Below are 19464 nucleotides of genomic sequence, written 5' to 3' on the forward strand. Positions count from 1 at the left end.
ACGTGTTTGATTCAATTACCAACTTGGGTCATAAAAAGTTTGAATTTTGTTTGCAATTTCGTATAAATTATTATAATTCGTTGGATTTAAACAAATCAGTTTGCTATTTCCGTTCGTTGAATAAATTGTTAATTCAAATTAACATCTGTTAATTGTTTTAAGTTTATTATAGTTTTTGTTTGAACGCTTTTGTTTAGTTTCTCTAGCAAAGGTCAACGTAACTTTGATTCATTCGAATTGAAGCCTAAAAGAAAGAATGAAAGAAATCAGTTAACAGTAATACTCCAAAATTTTATTACAAATCTCATTCTTGGTCATAAAGTGATTTGAGTTATAGAACTACCAAATTAGTTTAGAAATGTCTAAGAATATACATTCACATTATTTATGTTAGAGCGCACAGTGGGATAAAATAAGAGATAAATGGAAGAAATAACAAATCCAAAAATGTTCACATATAAATGTATCAGGGTTATAACTTTTATAAAATTTTTGAAAATTTCACATCGGCCCAGCCCATTTACACACTGAGTATAAATAGGGTCTGAACGAGAACTATATAGCCATGACTATGAACTTTTTTTGGGTTCAAAGGAAAAATATCAACTTGGATACTTTCTGAACGTATTCTGTAAATACAATATAAACAGAAAACTTCTCACGATTAGTACATAATTCGAAACACAAAATCCAATAGTTCTGGGTCTTTATTACGATCTAGAACTTTGAGCGAAAAATTTCCTTCACGACGAGGACTATAGAGCCAAGACTATAAACTATTTTGGGTTGAAATGAAAGATATAAACTTTGTTCTTTCAAAAAGGCTTCTACTCCCTTTTTCATGAAGATAAATAGGCGTAATCTGATAAATACAATATAATAAGAAAAATTCTCATTATAAGACCATAATTCAGATTTAAGGCAATATATGTTTGTGAAAATTCATTTGACTTACATTACTGTATACTATAACTTACTGTATACTATAACTTTCTATGTATTACGATTACATAAACCCCGCAAACAACCAAGAGAAAGGTGAGCTACGAGTTGATGAGGTTGGCATCTCGAAGAGTCAAATCCTAAAGTAAGGAAGTTAGCACTAATTCGAAAAAAGAAAGTTCATCTGCCATTTCCAAAAACCGGACCGATACTAAAACACGAAAGACAGTATCCCAAGCATCATCATGATGAGGTTGGCATCTCGAAGAGTCAAATCCTAAAGTGAGGAAGTTAGCACTAACTCGAAAAAAGAAAGTGCATCTGCCATTTCCAAAAACCGGACCGATACTAAAACACGAAAGACAGTATCCCAAGCATCATTAACAAGTACTGGTAATTTAAAAGAGTCAAATCCTAAAAGCGAGCAGGAAATCACTTACTCACAGAACAGCAATGCTTTCCAAAATTGGAAAGGTGCCAAAAAAAGAAAATTGTAAGAGGTTGTGATCCAACTTCCACCATTTAGATTGGGGTAGTACAAACACCAATCGCAGTGGACAATCTCTTATGAATTTTCTTCGGACGAGCACTCTTTTTCTGACATTTCGGAATAAGTCTAAAACTAATCAGACAATGTTCGGCACCGTACTAAAGAACCGTGTCAATACACTTTTCAATTTTGAAATAAAGAGGTCATAGATGCCAAAGTATGAAATCCGGAACCTATTTAACTGGGTGCGGCGTAAAAGGACCGCTACGATATCGTAGTATCGTAGTAAACTTGGTAATATAAGAAAATTGGTCAAAAGGCAAAACGAGACTCCTAGAAACTTTTCTGTGAACAGGTGGATAGCGTAAATGATGTATCAAAGATACACAAATCCGGAATCTATGGTCTATAACATGGGCAGGAGACTGGAGAAGATAATGAAGCTCCTTATGGACTCTCATTTCCCACTCGATGTATCGAATAACACAGATGAACCGATATTGGAGGAAGGGGAGGCTAACACGAATGTTGTAATTACATCTGATATGGTTCAAGGGGCATTCAAAAGCTTAGCTGACTATAAAGCTGCAGGGCTGGATGGCATTTTCCCGCCACTTTTACACATAGAAGAGGGACTTGTTTTCTTACATCTATTCCAGATATTCACTTTTTGCTTGAAATTGATATATACCGTCATTAAATGGCAGGATGCAAGGGTAATATTTAAACCCAAACCAGGAAAACTTAACTATGCAACGCCTAAGTCCTATCGACCGATATGTCTTACGTCCTTCCTACTTATGTCGCAATAGGGAAAGCATACAAATTACTTGTGGAGAAGAACTGAGGAGGCTTTGAATACGACCTTGAGCAGGGCTCAACCGGGAGGCCTCAATGCTAGCTAGACGATGACGGAAATCTGTCTTTTCACAATAAAGAAAAAAATTTCTATATTCATGCTTCCTGTGCAAGAATATACCTCTGACAGACAATGTTAAGTATTTAGGTTTAATCCTCGACCGGAAATTAAAATGGAGACTCCACATAGAGGATGGGATCAACTAGACACAATGAAATGGGGTATTAGTCCTACTATGATAAATTAAGGACATACTTTATTATGCAATAACTTCTCAATGTAAAAATGAATATAAACTTCAACGAAATGAAATAACTCCCTTTATTAAAATAAAATAGCCCCCATTTTTGAAGACTTATTTCATATGAAACAAATACCTAATTTTAAATGTATAGTCAGACATGGCCGACCATATGATACCCTACTCCAGTGAGTATGTTCAAAATGTGGAGTATTTTTAATTATTGTTGTCAAAGAAAGATATTCTCTACAAGACGGCTCATAGGGGAGTAGGGGTATATATGGGCCTGTTCTTATAAATTTTAGTAGATGTAGAATTTAATCGTGTTATTTGTGTTTATAAGTTAATTTTGACTTTCAAGACATTTTCTGAAGGAGATCTTGTATGGAGGGTAGGGTCAAATGAGGCCCGATCATTACAAAAATAAACAATGTCATTTAAACTTCCATAAAATTTTTTATAGTAGTAGTGGAAATATTTTAAATATTAATCAACCTATTTTTCCAGTGATTTAATAAAAAATATTCAGTATTTTAATAACGATTATAATTAACCTTATAAAGCCTTAATAAATACAAGAAATGGCAATAAAGTTGCATTATTGTAAGTAACAAAAATTATTTAATATTAATTTATTGGTTTATTTATTATGTTAACCTTAAAATAAACAAATATACACAAATGTCTACCGACAACTAACAAGTGAGACATTGTGGGATTGTGTCTAATTAAAATAATTTGCAAATGCATCATTATATATTAAAATACATGTGTATAATAAAATTATTATAAACAATTTCCATTGTTGTTGTCTCTTATTTTGAACTTGAGCTTGACCTTGTGAAAGTTGCAAGTCGTAACTTGCAACACAACGCACGGTTGATTATGAAATGAAAATGAATGTTGCACAATCATCACACATTGAACCTCATCACATGGCAGTAAATGATTAGGAAATCTTAGACAACATAATCTACACAAATTAACTAAATACTACTATCAAACTGTGTTTTACCAATCAAACAATCAAAGAAAGCGATTATTTTTTATACACAAGAAAACAAAATTATTTAATACAATAATAAGTTTTTTTCATTGTTGTAATAGTTTTTTTTTTGAACAAATATTTCTTTACAATTTGGACAATGTTGCAAGAAAAGTTGCATGATTTATTTAAGGCCAGGCTGGAAAAAATTAACCAACCAACCAATAAGCTGGTAGCAAAAGTTGAAAAAAAAAGTTGCAGAAACAATGCAGGATGTTTCAATAAATTCATTAATAAACTAAGTATGTATGTATGCAACAATAATAAATTAAACTGCTGGATTGTTCAAGAAAAATGATTTAAATTTCAACATAGATTTATTATTTGATTTATTTATTGAGGAACCACAAATTGCGCAATATTTATAATATCGAAACACTTCCACCTTCCACGAAATTCCGAAAAATAATCAAGATAAAATTTTCAATTTCATGATACAAGTATTAATATTCACTATAGTTGACTGTGTAAATTTCTTATGGCCAGATCAGGTTTTCTTTTCGTTTTTAGTTGAAACAAGTAAATCTTCCGTATTTTGGCCGATATCCTGCTGCATCATGTGTCGCTGTAATCGTCAAACATACGTAGGTAGTGTCTAAGTCAAGTACGACTTTTTCAGCAAGTGGAACTAGTTCATGTTAACATTGACAGCAAGTGCAAATAATTTAATAAGTGTATTTTTCGTGTTACATTTATTTACTTTTTATTATAAACATGGTGGTTTACTTAAATAATAAAAAAAAGAAATACTACAACACAAACATTATTACTTTGAAAAGTATTTACGAGGAAATTAACAAAGTAAATTGATTAGGATTGATGCAAAATTCCAAAATATGTTTATTATTTTATTTACTTAATAAAACTTCATTAGTAAATATTTTTTAATAAATGTGTTGATTGAAAATTGGCAACGAAAACACGTATTTATATTTCCAATTTGAAATTAAATGAGGATCTTGAACCATCAAACATATTCAAAGTGTTTTAGGAATTTTAATATACATTTATTATAAGTCTTATTAAGGTAGGGACACATCTGCCAATGCCAAATAACATGAAAACCGAGTAATCGATTTTACCACATTATCAAGTTTTGTTTTCATTTATCGATTATGTATATTCCCCCAAAAGTTTGAAAGATTAACTTTACATATGATGGGAGGCTGATGTAATTAATTGGTTTTCAAAGGGCTGTGAAAATATTTCACTGTGTGTATTTTTTGCGCTAACTTTTTCAGTTTTTGTGATAGAAGAAATATATTGGTTGGTGATAGAATTTAAATAAATTTACCACATATTAATTTTCTAACAAACAAACTAACTAACTAACTAACTAACTAACTAACTAACTAACTAACTAACAAAGTAACTAACTTCCTAACTAACTAACTAACTAACTAACTAACTAACTAACTAACTAACTAACTAACTAACTAACTAACTAACTAACTAACTAACTAACTAACTAACTAACAAACTAACTAACTAACTAACTAACTAACTAACTAACTAACTAACTAACTAACTAACTAGCTAGCTAGCTAACTAACTAACTAACTAACTAACTAACTAACAAAGTAACTAACTTCCTAACTAACTAACTAACTAACCTGGCCTCCGGTAGGTTAGTGGTTACTGTTTTAGTCTGGTAGACCGGAGGTGGTTGGTTCGATTCGCAGCTGTGGCACTGGGAAAGGAGCGCACAAAAGGCCGATAGAGGCCTAGGTGTATTTCTTCTGATTTGATGTATATTTGTATGTATATCCTCCTTTCCTTTCATTTCTACAAAAGTTGTTAGGATCGAACCACAAACTGGTTGAATTAGTACTTTTAAGCGAGGAAATATTCTTTATAGGTAAGATTTGGTTGGTATGGACAATATCGGTCCACGTTTTCGCAAATAAGTCTTATATGAGTCAAATTCTCTCTATAAAATTTTATGAGGATCGGTCCATAACTGACCCTACCTCTCGTATAGGGCCCTCTTCAAAAAATTACTTTAACGCCCATTACTGACTTAAAAGTTTGAGTTTTGCGCTGAAATTCAATATAAGAAATTTTAATAATTTTATGAAGATCGGTCAATAACCCTACCATACAATTCGACAAAGTATGTTTTTTATGAACGCAAATATTTCTATCGGTCCATAATTGACCCTTCTAACATATAAGGCCCCCTTCAGAAAATTGATTTAACGCACATTACTGTTTATAGGGAAGCATTCAATTTACGGCATACGGTTTCATGCTGGGTATATAAGATTCGGCGTAGGCGAATATAACACTCTTACTTGTTTATGAATATTTAAACTGTATTCCGGCTAGCCACTTGTTTCGATATCCTAAATTTTCCACATATATGGAGTATTTGTAGAAAATGTCAGACATCTAGCTTTTTCTGTTCGTTCCCTATCTTGTTATCTTAGGCGTCAACGATGTGACCATTACACATACTCCTGGAGGATCTGCTTTGATCACAAATTCAAACTTACCTACACATACCTGGTATAGGGGTATAATTTAACTATCAACACTTCCTTACTTGTTTAAATGTGTATTTAATATATAATAATTTAATAAATTATTGCACATTTTTCAAAACATTGGCAACCACATCTATTCATAACCGTTAATACAATAGTTCAACTAGCTCTCAAGAAATTTTATTCCTTCTTTTTTTATAAAATTGGTTGAACATGAACTTGTTTGCAGCTGCAACTTTTCCAAAAGCAAAAACATCAAAAATAAAACACAAGAAACAACATTTTATTTCCTGATACTGAACCTGAACTTCGCCATTGAATAAAGTTATGATGACACGCGCCCCGAACCAACAACGATACAACCAGCTTCTTCAGTTTTTTCTTCTATTATGTATTTCATATTTATATCGCGGTTTGTAATAGTAACATTTTTCATGTTACAACATTAAATTGTTTTCCATTTGTTGTGATTTTTTTTGTTTGTTCGCCTTCTGGGTTCATGCAACGAGTATTTTCTGTGCTTTATGGTAGCATTCGAATGCAACGAGGAGAGACTTCAAGTGGCTGCCACATTTAATGATACGCCTTTTGTTTTTTCGACCAACATTTGTTGGCCTTCATACACTTGTGGTTTATTACATTTAAATAGATTCAAACATTTATACTTGCATAATGTTTACAATGCTTTTGAATAGAAATATGCTGTTACTACCACAAAATAATAGAGTTTGTTGTTGGAAATTGATTTTTTAACTTGTTTGTAAAGGCTTAAATGCATTTTATACTTTATAATACAGTAATTTTTGTAAATGTTGCAGCCACCGTTGCTAAAATACTTGTATAAAACAAATAACGTGTTTCCTTTGGTTTTTTTACAACTGTGGTTTTTGGTAAAAAGATACGCTACTTTATAATGGAACAAATTTTAAGTTTAAAACAAATTTGTGTATAACGGAAACCATAAAATCATTTAATAGTTATACCCTACAGGACCGTAGTGGTGAGGGTATTATGCGTTTAAGCTGATGTTTGTAACTAAAATGTCTTAGTCTTAGTTATATCAATCGACTTATAATTGGGGTTCTATAAATCGATTTTTAAATTATGGAGAAATCGACTTTTTCTCCATAAGTATCTTGTAAGAAAAGTCTAACAATTGATTTTGTAAAAAAAAGTCGAAAATAATCAAAAAATTAATTAGTCGAAAAAAAATCAAAAATTTTTAATTTTCTTTTAGGGCTTTATCATAAAAATTTATAAATTTTTTTTTAACATTATCAAACTTGCTGTCAGCAAATTTATGCTAAATCCAAAAGTTGCTTAGGATCTCTTTCTCTCGCTGTATCTCGAGTAGTGGAGATTGTAGACAGTCCTTGGATCTTGTGCCAACGGACTTCGTCATGCTCTTGACGTGGCCTTCTCCGAGAGGGTGATCGTGTTCGGTGCAGTGCTGGCATGGCGCACTTGGTTAGATGTGATCACATACATAACTCCTCTAAGAATGGTAATACTCGCAGGTTACCGATAGCCCAACACTCCAACCTATTCCATTCCTTCGGTTCCGTGTCTTGTCTTTTGTTTATCTGTTTTGGGCTCCCTATAAAATCTCCTGTTATAGGGTCATGGGCCTCCAGATTCTGTCCGTTTTCATCCGTTTTTTGCAGCTCAGGGAACACCATGTGCACGTTCTCCTTATCAGTCTCTGTAAAGTTTAAATCTTTCAGAGAGGTTGTCGTCACTCTTGTCCGAAGTTACTATTTCCTGTCTGATGAAAACCCTGTTCATTTGGTCTACTTAAGTACTACCAGACCCTGGGTACTTGTATGTTTCGTTACAGTAGCTTTAGTGACCTGTGTTTTCCTCCTGACTACTCACGTTATCCTTGAGATTTTAGCACCCTCGGCCAAGAACAAGTGTCAAGTGGCATTTCATGATGGGGTTTTGTTAGTTTATACATCTACAGGTATGAGAAAGATACTGTCGAACTGTCAGACGCACTAGGATACCGTTCAGTATGAGTCAGACGCATTCTGAATTTAGTTTCAACCAAAAAACAATTATACCGAAACCAAAACCATATTGTACCTTCCAGGCGCCCTTAACATAGGGAACAGACGCTAGAGATGTACGGTTATGTTGCCTACGTAACCCAAACCACAGTCCCAGGCCGACATCGAAAAGAAAAAGGACAGTGGAAAGGGGGTGGATTTGACAGCCTACAAAATTGAGGTCATGGTCGATAGGCGACCGAAGATGGTCATTTAACCCACAGACGCTCTTAACATAGAGGACAGGCGCTGAAAGATATGGAAGGGTAGTTCTTAGTTCACATACTTAGGATGCTTAAACCTCTGCACCGTCTCCGAAGACTCAAGGTGACTACCCTCAGCCTGAGTTCAAGATACATGCCGACATTTTTAAGAGCCTATTGAAAGTTGTTGAAAATTATATTTTATTTCGCCAAGGACCTATACAAACGTACCCTCCAATTTTTAGCTCACTACGTTATTAATTATTAATTGGGACTCTGATCTGAGTCAGAAACCTAGTGTCCTGGAAGTAATTCCTTAAAATTTACCAATGTTCAATAATACTTTAGTTACATAACTAAAACATCATAAATTAGAAACGAATTCTTCGATCAAAGCTGAGTTTTAAATCAGTTAGAGTTAGACAACATTTATGATAAAACAAAATGCACTCGGTTAGTGCATTTAGTTCAGTATACCCCAATGTCATTGCGTACATATACAATGACACAGGCGCAGATCCAAGGGGTGGGAAGAAGGGAAATTTAAACCCCCTCACCAAAATCAAAAATTTTGCATACAAAATATAAAAATGAGGAAAAAAGAAATTAATCAAAGTAAAAAAAATAAAATTTACCCCCCACCGCTTGAGCTGGATCCGCGCCTGCATATACACAAAATTCTTTAAATTATAAAAGCAGATGTGTATTTTTAAGTTTCTAACATCTACTAGTACCTAGAAGTCGGTACTTACATCTTTAATACATATTTGATTTAGTTGTTTTAATAACCATGGCTATTGATTGCCATGAGCCAAATTAATAACGAATACTTACAAATTATTTATTTCCATTTCATCATTTACTTGTTTGTTTGGCAAATGAAATTAAACAAAATTTATTTTATTGTCTAAAATGATAAAATTGAATTTATGGTTATTGGCAATAAAAAAGTCAGTTGAGTGAATTATTTACAATTTAAAATTGTAGTTACAATTAATTATTTAGAGATTAGTCTTTATTATGTAAATGTCAAATCAAATTTTGCAGGCTTAAATTATTCAATTACACATTACAAGTAATTGCAAATGATCATGTAATGAATAACTTCATGCCTGTTTCTAAGTAATTCTCTATTTTCGAATCAATAATGCACACAATTCGATTGATTAGACAAATGCTAGTTTTTGTCACATCAATAATTAATAATTTCTACAGTTACTTTTTAATATCAAATTTACACTCTATCGAAAATATGTTTGTATGTTTGTGAAATCTAAATGATTTCTATTTTCCTATCATTTTTGATTATTTTGCATAAATAGCAGTAATTTATGAATGTTTCCTTAATGAATGCATCGAATGCAAATGCAGTTTTTATGCAAATCCATAAACGAGTAAATGAAGAAGTATTTTGTAATGTTCAAAAGTATAAAGATACATTCATACATATCGCTACTGATATTTACCAAATGCTAAAAGCTAAAATAAAGTAACCTCCTGCAATCGAAAGAAGCTCTTACAAATCTATTTATATTGGAAAACGAAACTTTTGAAAACTTTTTTTCTTTCGCATTGTTTTGGAAAAACACAAATTTTTCTCATCATCATCGCCAACTTCAACATTACTACCAGTTTGAGCAACATCATTTCTATATTGTTATATACATACATAACTATCATTATCATTAACAACATCATTATTATCATTATCTTTGCTGAGCTGATCAACAACATTTTATGTTGCCACCAAGATTAGAGCAACAAACAAATACATCTTGAATCTTTTAGTAAAATTTCAATTGAAGTTGTTTTCTTTTTTTTCAGCAAAAAACCAAACACACAAACGAAGCTCAGATTAAAAATTTATTTACGTACGTCTTTTTAGCCATTAGGAAGTTGGCATAAAACCATTGCACTCATTGGAATAACTTTCAGTTTCTGTGCAGACTACGTGCGGTCAACTACAACTAAACAAAATTTAAAAATATTAAACAGATATTTTTAATAAACTTACAAAACCGTGAATCGTAATTTATAAAATCTAAATATACACAATATAAACAAAGTGGCACCTAATGTTGCAATAGTGTAAATTTATTACAAAAAAAACTTTAATTACAATCTCATGTGTTTGCCACATTAGGCGCACAGTAAAAATATTGTGATACTTAAAAAAACTTTAGTTAATTTTTTGTTTCTTCGCTAAATTAATGAAAATTTTAATAATGAATGTAAGTATTTGTGAGTAATTAGACAAAGTGTAACACGATGAAAAGAAAAACTTAAAAATTGCAAAAACCTTCAAGTACATTTTATGGCGTTCGATATTAGTAAACTAAATGATGCAATAGTATTTTACAGTATGTAATTTATTTCTAGACTGTTCTATTGATTAATATTTTGACGTATTTGTCAAGATTTGTAACAGAATTTAGATACTCTGACAAAGTACATTTTTTTTATATACATATGTTTAATAGTTTCTCAGATATTCGAATTTTTGTATTTCAATCAATCTCCACATAAAAGTCTTCCCATTTTACTCTAAATGTTCATGAATTTCAAATTTTTTCATGTAAAATTTTAAGGTTCTAGTTCTTATAGTTTCTCAGTTATACGAATTTTTCTTTTTAATTCAAAAAGAAAAATCAAAGTCCACACTTTGCCCCAATATATTCAGATGAATATTTAAGTTCATTGAATCTAGTTCTATTAGTTTCCCAGATAAACCAATTTTTATATTTAAGTACCGCTTCCCCATTAGCAGTCCTGCAATTTCCAAGATAAACGAATTTTGTATTCAATTCATATGAGAGGTACCACGCCCTGCTGCTAGTCCGCCCACTTTTTATCCTTAATCCATCATATTATTTATATTTTCTCAGATATACTGATTTAATTTTTAATTTATATTTTCTCAGATAATACTGATTTTTTTAATATGGAAAATCTGATCAAAGTACAAATTTTTCAAAATCAATGTTTCCAAATTTTGAATATAAACAGATTTTATGAAAAAGACCTCTATAGTCAAATATGATCATAAAGTGGGTGGATGAATTTATCTACATATAAAAAGAATAGAGTAAAAAAAAACAAAAAAAAATCGCAATCGCTTTATAAAGTTACACAAATATACATATGCTCCTCCTCCGACTATTACTTAAATCTTTTAATTGCGTTATGGGAATAAGGAGTTAAGATTAGTTCATTACATTCATAAAGTTTCAAAATTAGTTCAATCGACATTAATTATTGAAAATATTAATTACATCTAAAACATGGGATGCAGTTTGTTTCGATTTTACATTGACGCTATATTCGATTTTTTTTTTGTCGCTTACGTCTTTTTTGCCGAGCAAATTTTTATAATATAAACAATGTAGAGGCGATTACGTCTAAATTCTCTGTCTAAAAAAATGTATTATTTTTTGTGCATATCTTTATATAATTTGTACAAATCTGACATTTAAGAGTGTAATAAATATTTTATAAGATTTTAAAATCATTTAGTGATGTCTGTATGTCAGTCTTTTTGCTTATTGATGACAAATAATGTTTTGTGTTAATAATAGGCAAAATCGGTGCATGACTTCACTTAGCCCCCATACAAGTACCTCCCGGATTATAGTTAAATCATTAATAAATATGTTGTTTATGTAGCAATCGCTATAAAATATGTTGGGAAGTAAGACAGATGTCAGACCCTAGCCTTCATATATAAGGCCCCCTTCAGGAAATTATTTTAATGGTCAGTACTGCCTTAAAAGTACGGATACAGCGATGACGAAAATATGTTTCATAGAATCTGAAATATCTCTACCAAATTTTTTGAGGATCGGTTCATGATAGACCCTAAATCCCAAATAAGGTCCTCTGCGGAAAATTACTGTAACGGTTATTATAATTTATATAAATAAGATTGTTATAAGACAAAATCTCTCTGTTAAATTTTATGAGGATTGGTCTATTATTGACTCTACCCCCTATTTAAGGTCCCCTAAAAAAGACGATCATTATTGTATTAAAAACACGAGTATAGCTAAGAAATTCCACACTAATATGTTTCATACAAGCCAAAATCCTTTAATATTTTATGAGTATCGATACATAATTGACCATAACCCCATATAAGGTCCCTCCAGCAAGTAATTTTAACGCTCTACTTGCTTAAAAAAACAAGTATAGCGATGATATTTGACATACATATATAAGTTTCTTACAAGACATAATCTTTTTGCCAAATATTATATTTTTAAGTTGACCCTAAATAAGGTTAACTTAAAAAAAAATAACATAAACGCTAACTGTTTGGAAAATGAGAGTACAGCGAAGAAATTGGAGATAACTATGTTTATTACAAGCCAAAATCTTATGGATATCGGTATAAGTAGCAACGAAAATGTTTCTAAACGCCTTATTTTAAAAATCACTCTGATGTCTAAATTAATTTCGAATAGTTAATATATATCAAATAAATGAGAAGACCTTCTTTTACAAAATTTGATGGTATAATAACAAGTATCACTATTACTTGTTAAAATAAAGGTCAAGATATGTCCAATAAGGAATAAAATATGAAAGAGATTTGATTTTTATTGTAAAGAAGATCTCATTTAAGATATCATTATAAATATTATAAATAAAATTATTTTTGTGGTATTTAATATGGATAAAAAGATTTAAAAATTCAATTAAATTTTTTCTTATATTTAATATGAAATTAAATGAATTGAAAGAATAAGAATAAACAGATATGTGGAATTGCATGTATTTATTTCTATATATAAACATCACCCTAAGAAATAACTACTTAGTCCTATTATAATTTCCAACAGTGTATTTAATGTGTAATATACATCTTAAGTTTACTAAAAAAGCGAAAATACATACAATAAATTTTTTACAATCATTTTATTGTTAAACATATCTTTGCAAAAAAATATATTTAAATTTAAATAAATTTAACCCAAATTATGAGAAAAACAATGGTTACCAATAGTGCACTAACAAACATAGCTTGCGATTAAATAAATAAATTATCATCATAATAAATAAAAGCAAAAACTTTTTTATAGTAGACTGTGCTGAATCATATTTATATATCCACAATGTTCAAAATAATAACTGTGCTAATCTGATTTTTGTGCATATTATATAGAAACATTTTTTTGTTTCAAACAATTTTTTATTTTATAAGTAGTAAATCATCTCTATATTACAGAGCAGTAAATTAATCTTTTATTTTGAATTATTCATGAACTTATTCACTAAATTTTAATTGATTTTGTAAGTAAATCTACAGTAAGCATTATTATCGTTTTGTTATTAAACTATTTTAATAAAAAATATATTAAGCATTACTTTCTTTTGGTATGTTAATTAAACCCCGTTTCCAAGAGCCCACAAGTAATATGAGAATGAGATCGAAAAATTTTCAATCGTATGGCTTTGGAAATGATTCAAAAAACAATCATTGGTTTGGTGATGTATTTTTATGTAAACACATACAACAAAAATTAAACAGCTGATTCTATCTTACTCTGTTATTGTTTTAAACCAATCATATGCACAAAAAATATAAATCGTACGATTTTATACTCTTTTTTGAGATTTTATTTTACTATTTCATTACACAGAAAAAACTAATTCATATCTGGAATGAATTTGGTAATAAATATTATGTATTGAACATGACTTTTTTCCCAACCATTTTCATTCAGAATACTAAAAGTTCATAATGTGTATGAATTTGTACATGACTGAATTTTTTTTTAAATTTTTACTTTTTTCTACAATATTTATGAAAAAAGAAATGCAAAAAAAGTTTATTATATACCAACCATGGTATAAAGAAAACATTTTTTGTAAACAATTAAAGAAAAATGTTGCCACACATGTAGTAGGGGAAATCATATTTAGGAAATTAGAAATAAAAAATGTGTATAACTTTTAAATTAATCATTTAAAGTTGTGTGCACTAACGATATTTTTATAAAAACGGTCCAGCTCATAAACGGACCACACTAAAGCAAACAACAAGTTCTTGTTGAATTTGATCTTAATACCATGAATTATTGGCATTAAACCACAAAATAACACCTATTACAGTTGTTTACGTTGAATTTTTTTAAACAAATGACAGAGAAAAACATCTTCTTTAGAACGTTACTGCCGTTCGAAGACAGCGCAAGATATGTTCATCCGAGAAATGTGAGAACTGTGAACAATCTTACCGGACACATCTTGGCACTAAAACAAAATATCTGCAGAACACATCACTCATAAGAAACTTCTGCAATTGGACACAAGATGAAGTAATGAAATTATGTTTTTAGGGAGAATAGCCCGCACTTCATTATTTTCGTTGCTATTAGAATTGTATGCTTAATTTTTTAATTTAGTTTGAAAAATATTTTCATTTTATATTTTTAAATTGAAAAAAATAAAAAGTAAACAAAAAACTCGGATTTATAAAATAAATACGGTAGCATATAAAATAATAAATCGCTTAAACGTCAAAAGTTTAATATGGCTACGAAAAAAAAGAACGGTTATACCCATAGAAAAATAAATAGAAGTGTTACTGAGAGTAGGAAATATTACTCTCTTACATGTACAGGTTTTGTGTGAATTTAATACAATTGTATGAGTATTTTTATTTTTGTTTACATAAAATAACAAAAATATGAAAGTACAAAATGTATCCGAATACATCATACCCTACCACATTGCGAGTAAGTAGCAATAAGTTATTTAGTATTTTTTAATGTAGAAGTTATACTCATTATAACAATATGTAGTCAAAATTTCGTATATATAAAATTTGTTGAGCCTAATTTTATAAATACCCTATTCTTGTATAGCATGTACCGCTTACAAAAAAAGTTCAATAGGCTAATTTATGGACGGATTACATCATTACATCGACGCAGGTGTTACAAACTTTAAGACATAAACAAAATTCCGTTCCCATTAGTGTGGTGTAGGGTGTATTTTGACTGCATTTGGGCTGCTTTGAAATTAACAATAATCGTTCATATCAAGCGTTAATTTTAGCATTAGCACAATTCCTTTGGCAAAATAGCCCCTGCTGCTGCAATAAACACTGCTAAAAGTTATGTTTTTCCTATAAAATTATTGAAAACATTTTCAGAAAAAAACAAATTTTTCAATCGTTTTTATTTTTTTAATATAATTTTTAAGTGTCAATATTGACTCAACCCAGCAAACACAAAGAGTTTATTTAAAATTAAGAATAATTTTTAAAGAAGATGTTTCTTACATTGGTCAACTGATATTGAATAAAAATGGCTAATTCAAAACATTATTTCATAAAATATCGAAATATAATGTCAAACAAAAATATAAAAACTTTTTAAACGAAAGAGTTTGTGTTTGTTGGGTTACATATTTTTCAACTAATACATTCTCACGACTTAGGTTTTTGACAGCAGACTTAGGTTTTGTCATTCTCAGTTTCAGTTCTATGTATACCTTTTCTATGGGTTATACCTTTATTTTTTCTACTATGATACCAACCCTATATTAGCGAATTTTGTACAATAAAAATAAGTAAATTGTTGTAAAACAAAATCTTTAACAACGAAACATCAGCAAACATGGTAAAACATCTATTTTTCATAAGATCCGGCCAATTTCGCAAACATTTAATCGATTTTAATCTAAAAATCATAAAGAAATAAAAAATTCCAAAGAAAATTTCAAACATTTATAAGAAAAACAAAAATATAATTTTAATTTGAAATATTTAAAGTTAGGGTTTCTATTCTTTACAACATCCGGCCAATTTCACGAACATTTAATCGATTTTAATCTAAAAATCATAAAGTTAAGTAAAAAATTTCCAAAGAAAATTTCAGTTTTAACAAAAAGAAAAATATAATTTTAATTTGAAATATTTTTAATCAGTCTTTTCAGATTTTGTTAAAAAAATGTATTATGAACAAATTCATACAATTTAGTATCTTATTCTTAAATAAATACGGTAGCATATAAAATAATAAATCGCTTTTGTCAATGAAAGCAGTTCATAATATTTATGCTGAAACTTTTTTCTGACAAAAAATATTAGATTTGAAATTCCCATGATATAATGGAATTGTTATGTAGCAGAATAGGAATTGAATTATTGACCTAAAAGCCTACATTGTTTTCTTTTATTAAGCGCAGATCAAGGACAAGGCTTTTACAATTTTGTACCGAATATTTTCATTTTCATGCTTTTGAATTTGAAAATTTCCAATTTTCTATTGTGTCCATATTAAACACATCCACATGCAAATAAATATAACATAATTTTTATATACATTCATAGCTGAATATACATGATCTAATAACCACCCAGCAGTTCGCCGGGACAGTCCCGAACTGACCACTTAACCTACCACTTTTGGTGGCCCCTAGCCAACTGACTACCCAGGTGACCGACCATTTTAACATGGGTTTGTCCTACGAGGAAGTCAGTCGTCACTCTACACCCTACAAAGATATAGTAAAGAGACGATTGCATCCGCTCTCGCTTACAAATGGGACACTAAAGTGACGACTGTCTTCTTTCTCGATTACAAAGAGTTTATTTGTGACGAAAGACCAAAAAAAAAGAAATACGAATTGGAGTCCGCCAGGTGTAAAATATACATGGAACTAAAATTTAAAAATTTCAAGTGTCTACTCTCTAGAATACTATAGGACAATAATGAGACGATTGACCCGAATGATATAAACTTGAGTGAAGTGATGGTGGCATATTAGTAGAAAGTAATAATCATTTCGTCAAAAGATGGGTAAAATAACTACTTTCGGAAGTACAACAAAAATACTACTTTTAAGAGTATAATCTTTAGATTACTTGAGGATAGTAAAGAGACGACTGTCTCCGCTCCCGCTTACAAAGAGGACACTAAAGTGACGACTGTCTTCATTCTCGATTACAAAAGGGCACATTCGTGACGAATTACCTAAAACATACGAATTACGATCATCCAGGTGTTTAACTCTTAGTGGAAATTACTGTCTTCTTCGTATGCATTGACTCTTTGTCGAACTGCTGGGTAACCAATGAATATTTAAAAGTATCTGTAAAGTTTTAATAAACAATTTTTTTTAATAACCGATAACATAAAAGTTTGACCTACCAACCTCGAACGGTTTGGGGATTTTAATACTCTCACCTACTTTAAATTATGGGAATTTTTCACCCCCAGACCATAACCTTCTCGCATAATGTTATTGAATGCATTTAAGTAATTTTAAAATAATGATAATTTAATTAGTATAATAAGATAACAACACCTACTAACATTTATCGTATCATTGTTTGCTCTGTGTTTGTATAAATGCACAGAAAGAAATCGTAATTATTTGGCTAAAAATTATAAAAGCATTTGAAAGTCGCCTTTATAAAGCCATGGCATTGAACAGACTGACTAACCGTTTTTAAGCAATTTAAGTAATTTTTAAATAAAAATAAAAAATATAGTTTTTTTAATCAAATTAAATTTAATAATAAGTTAATTTATTTATTTCCTTTATTTAGTTTCTGAGCATATTATTGCTCATAGCAAGTGTAATTAAAATAGAATGTGGACAAAGTTCTTCCTACGGTAGAGGCTTTTATAGTTCTGTAGTAACACCAACATCACACTATACGGTTCATCATGGTAATCCTAGTGGTTTTATTCCTTTGGCGTACAAAGGTGATTTGACACCGGAAGAGAGTAAACATAGATCACCGTTTAAGCCTTCAAGAAAACGAAATTATAAAGGTTACAGTTCGGTAAGTTGATTTGAAATCAATTATCTTCTTTTTCGAGAATATACCTAAAAATTTCATTATAGGATGAAGATGATATTTCATCAGAAAGTTATACATCTGATGAATATTCAAATGAAGCCAGACATCAGCCATTAAATTCTAGGGAGAATGATAGTCGGGAATATACTATTGGCACCCATATACGTGTCCAACACCCCATTACTATACCCAAAAAGACCACCATACCATATCCCACAAAGAATACAAAATATGCCACAATATCTAATGTTAGTGGTTATGGCATAGACGCTTCACATGAAGAGCGTGGAAATGAACCCTATTTGCAATCAACATCTTCGAAAAAACAAAAATATGCCAAACTCTATGAACCTGATCCATTTCATGTAATTGCTCCACCCAACTCGAAAATACCAGGTCATCATCATCACCAAGCTGCATCGGCTTCAGCTTATGGTGGCAACTATAATGTCTTTGAGCCCGAAACAGAATCATACGAAAATCCAGATTTGGCCGTTAAACATTTAAAGGCAAATTTAAGAGATCGTTACAAGGGTGTGGCATCTAAGAAACAAATTGAAAAATATCTCGAAGATCAGGAAAAGTTATTGGATGATGCCTTAAAGCTTCAACTTCTTAATAGTTCCAAGTTTCAAAAACTTTTAAAAACGGCCGAAAAGGAACATCAATTCAAACAACCTGAATTCGAAGATGAATATATTGCCAATATACCACCGCAATTCCGTGAAAGTTTCCATAAGGGTGTGCCACCAAAATCAATTCGTACTCGTCGCCGTCCACCCAAGTCCAAGTCGAGTTTATCTAAACCAAATCGAAAATATCGTTCAGCGTTTGTTATTGAAGTTTGAAAATTTTTATAGACTTTGTTTTAATTTAAGTTAATTTTATTTCTGTTTTAATTATAAATTATTTTATCTGTATTTTAAGATCTTTAATTTTACTAATCGTAAACGTTGTGTTTTTATAATAAATAAATACTAATTAAAATTTACTATGAACCGGTAAGATTTAGAGGGGATCTGTGTGATGAAGATATTATTAATGTGCTGTGATTTTGATAAACTAAGAGTTAGAAATTGTAGTTTCTTAATGCAGCTGAACTGCAGCATACGTTTTGTTTTCTACCCACTAATGAATCATAGATATAAACGAAATATAATCATGGTAAACAAAATATTTTAATATTACAACATTCCGCAATCCTGAACATGGAGGAGGTGTAATGAATTGAGTAGAACTCAGGACACTACGAAGGGTATACCTGATTATTCATTAACCTTATAAAGTAAAAAATTTACAATCCCAGTGTACTTGGTCAGCTTTTTAATAGTTG

The 19464-nt window shown here is 30.4% G+C and overlaps 1 protein-coding gene across 1 annotated transcript; it reads left to right on the forward strand.

The window, feature by feature from the left end:
- The first annotated feature begins 10230 nt into the window (after positions 1-10230).
- LOC111679884 lies at positions 10231-19051 on the forward strand. Its single transcript, XM_023441486.2, has 3 exons — positions 10231-10545; positions 17874-18113; positions 18176-19051. The coding sequence occupies exons 1-3, from the start codon at positions 10525-10527 to the stop codon at positions 18977-18979; spliced, it is 1065 nt and encodes a 354-aa protein (XP_023297254.2). The 5' UTR covers positions 10231-10524; the 3' UTR covers positions 18980-19051.
- The last annotated feature ends 413 nt before the right edge of the window (positions 19052-19464 follow it).

Source organism: Lucilia cuprina, chromosome 4 (genome assembly GCF_022045245.1).
Source record: "Lucilia cuprina isolate Lc7/37 chromosome 4, ASM2204524v1, whole genome shotgun sequence".
In the NCBI taxonomy this organism is placed as follows: domain Eukaryota; kingdom Metazoa; phylum Arthropoda; class Insecta; order Diptera; family Calliphoridae; genus Lucilia; species Lucilia cuprina.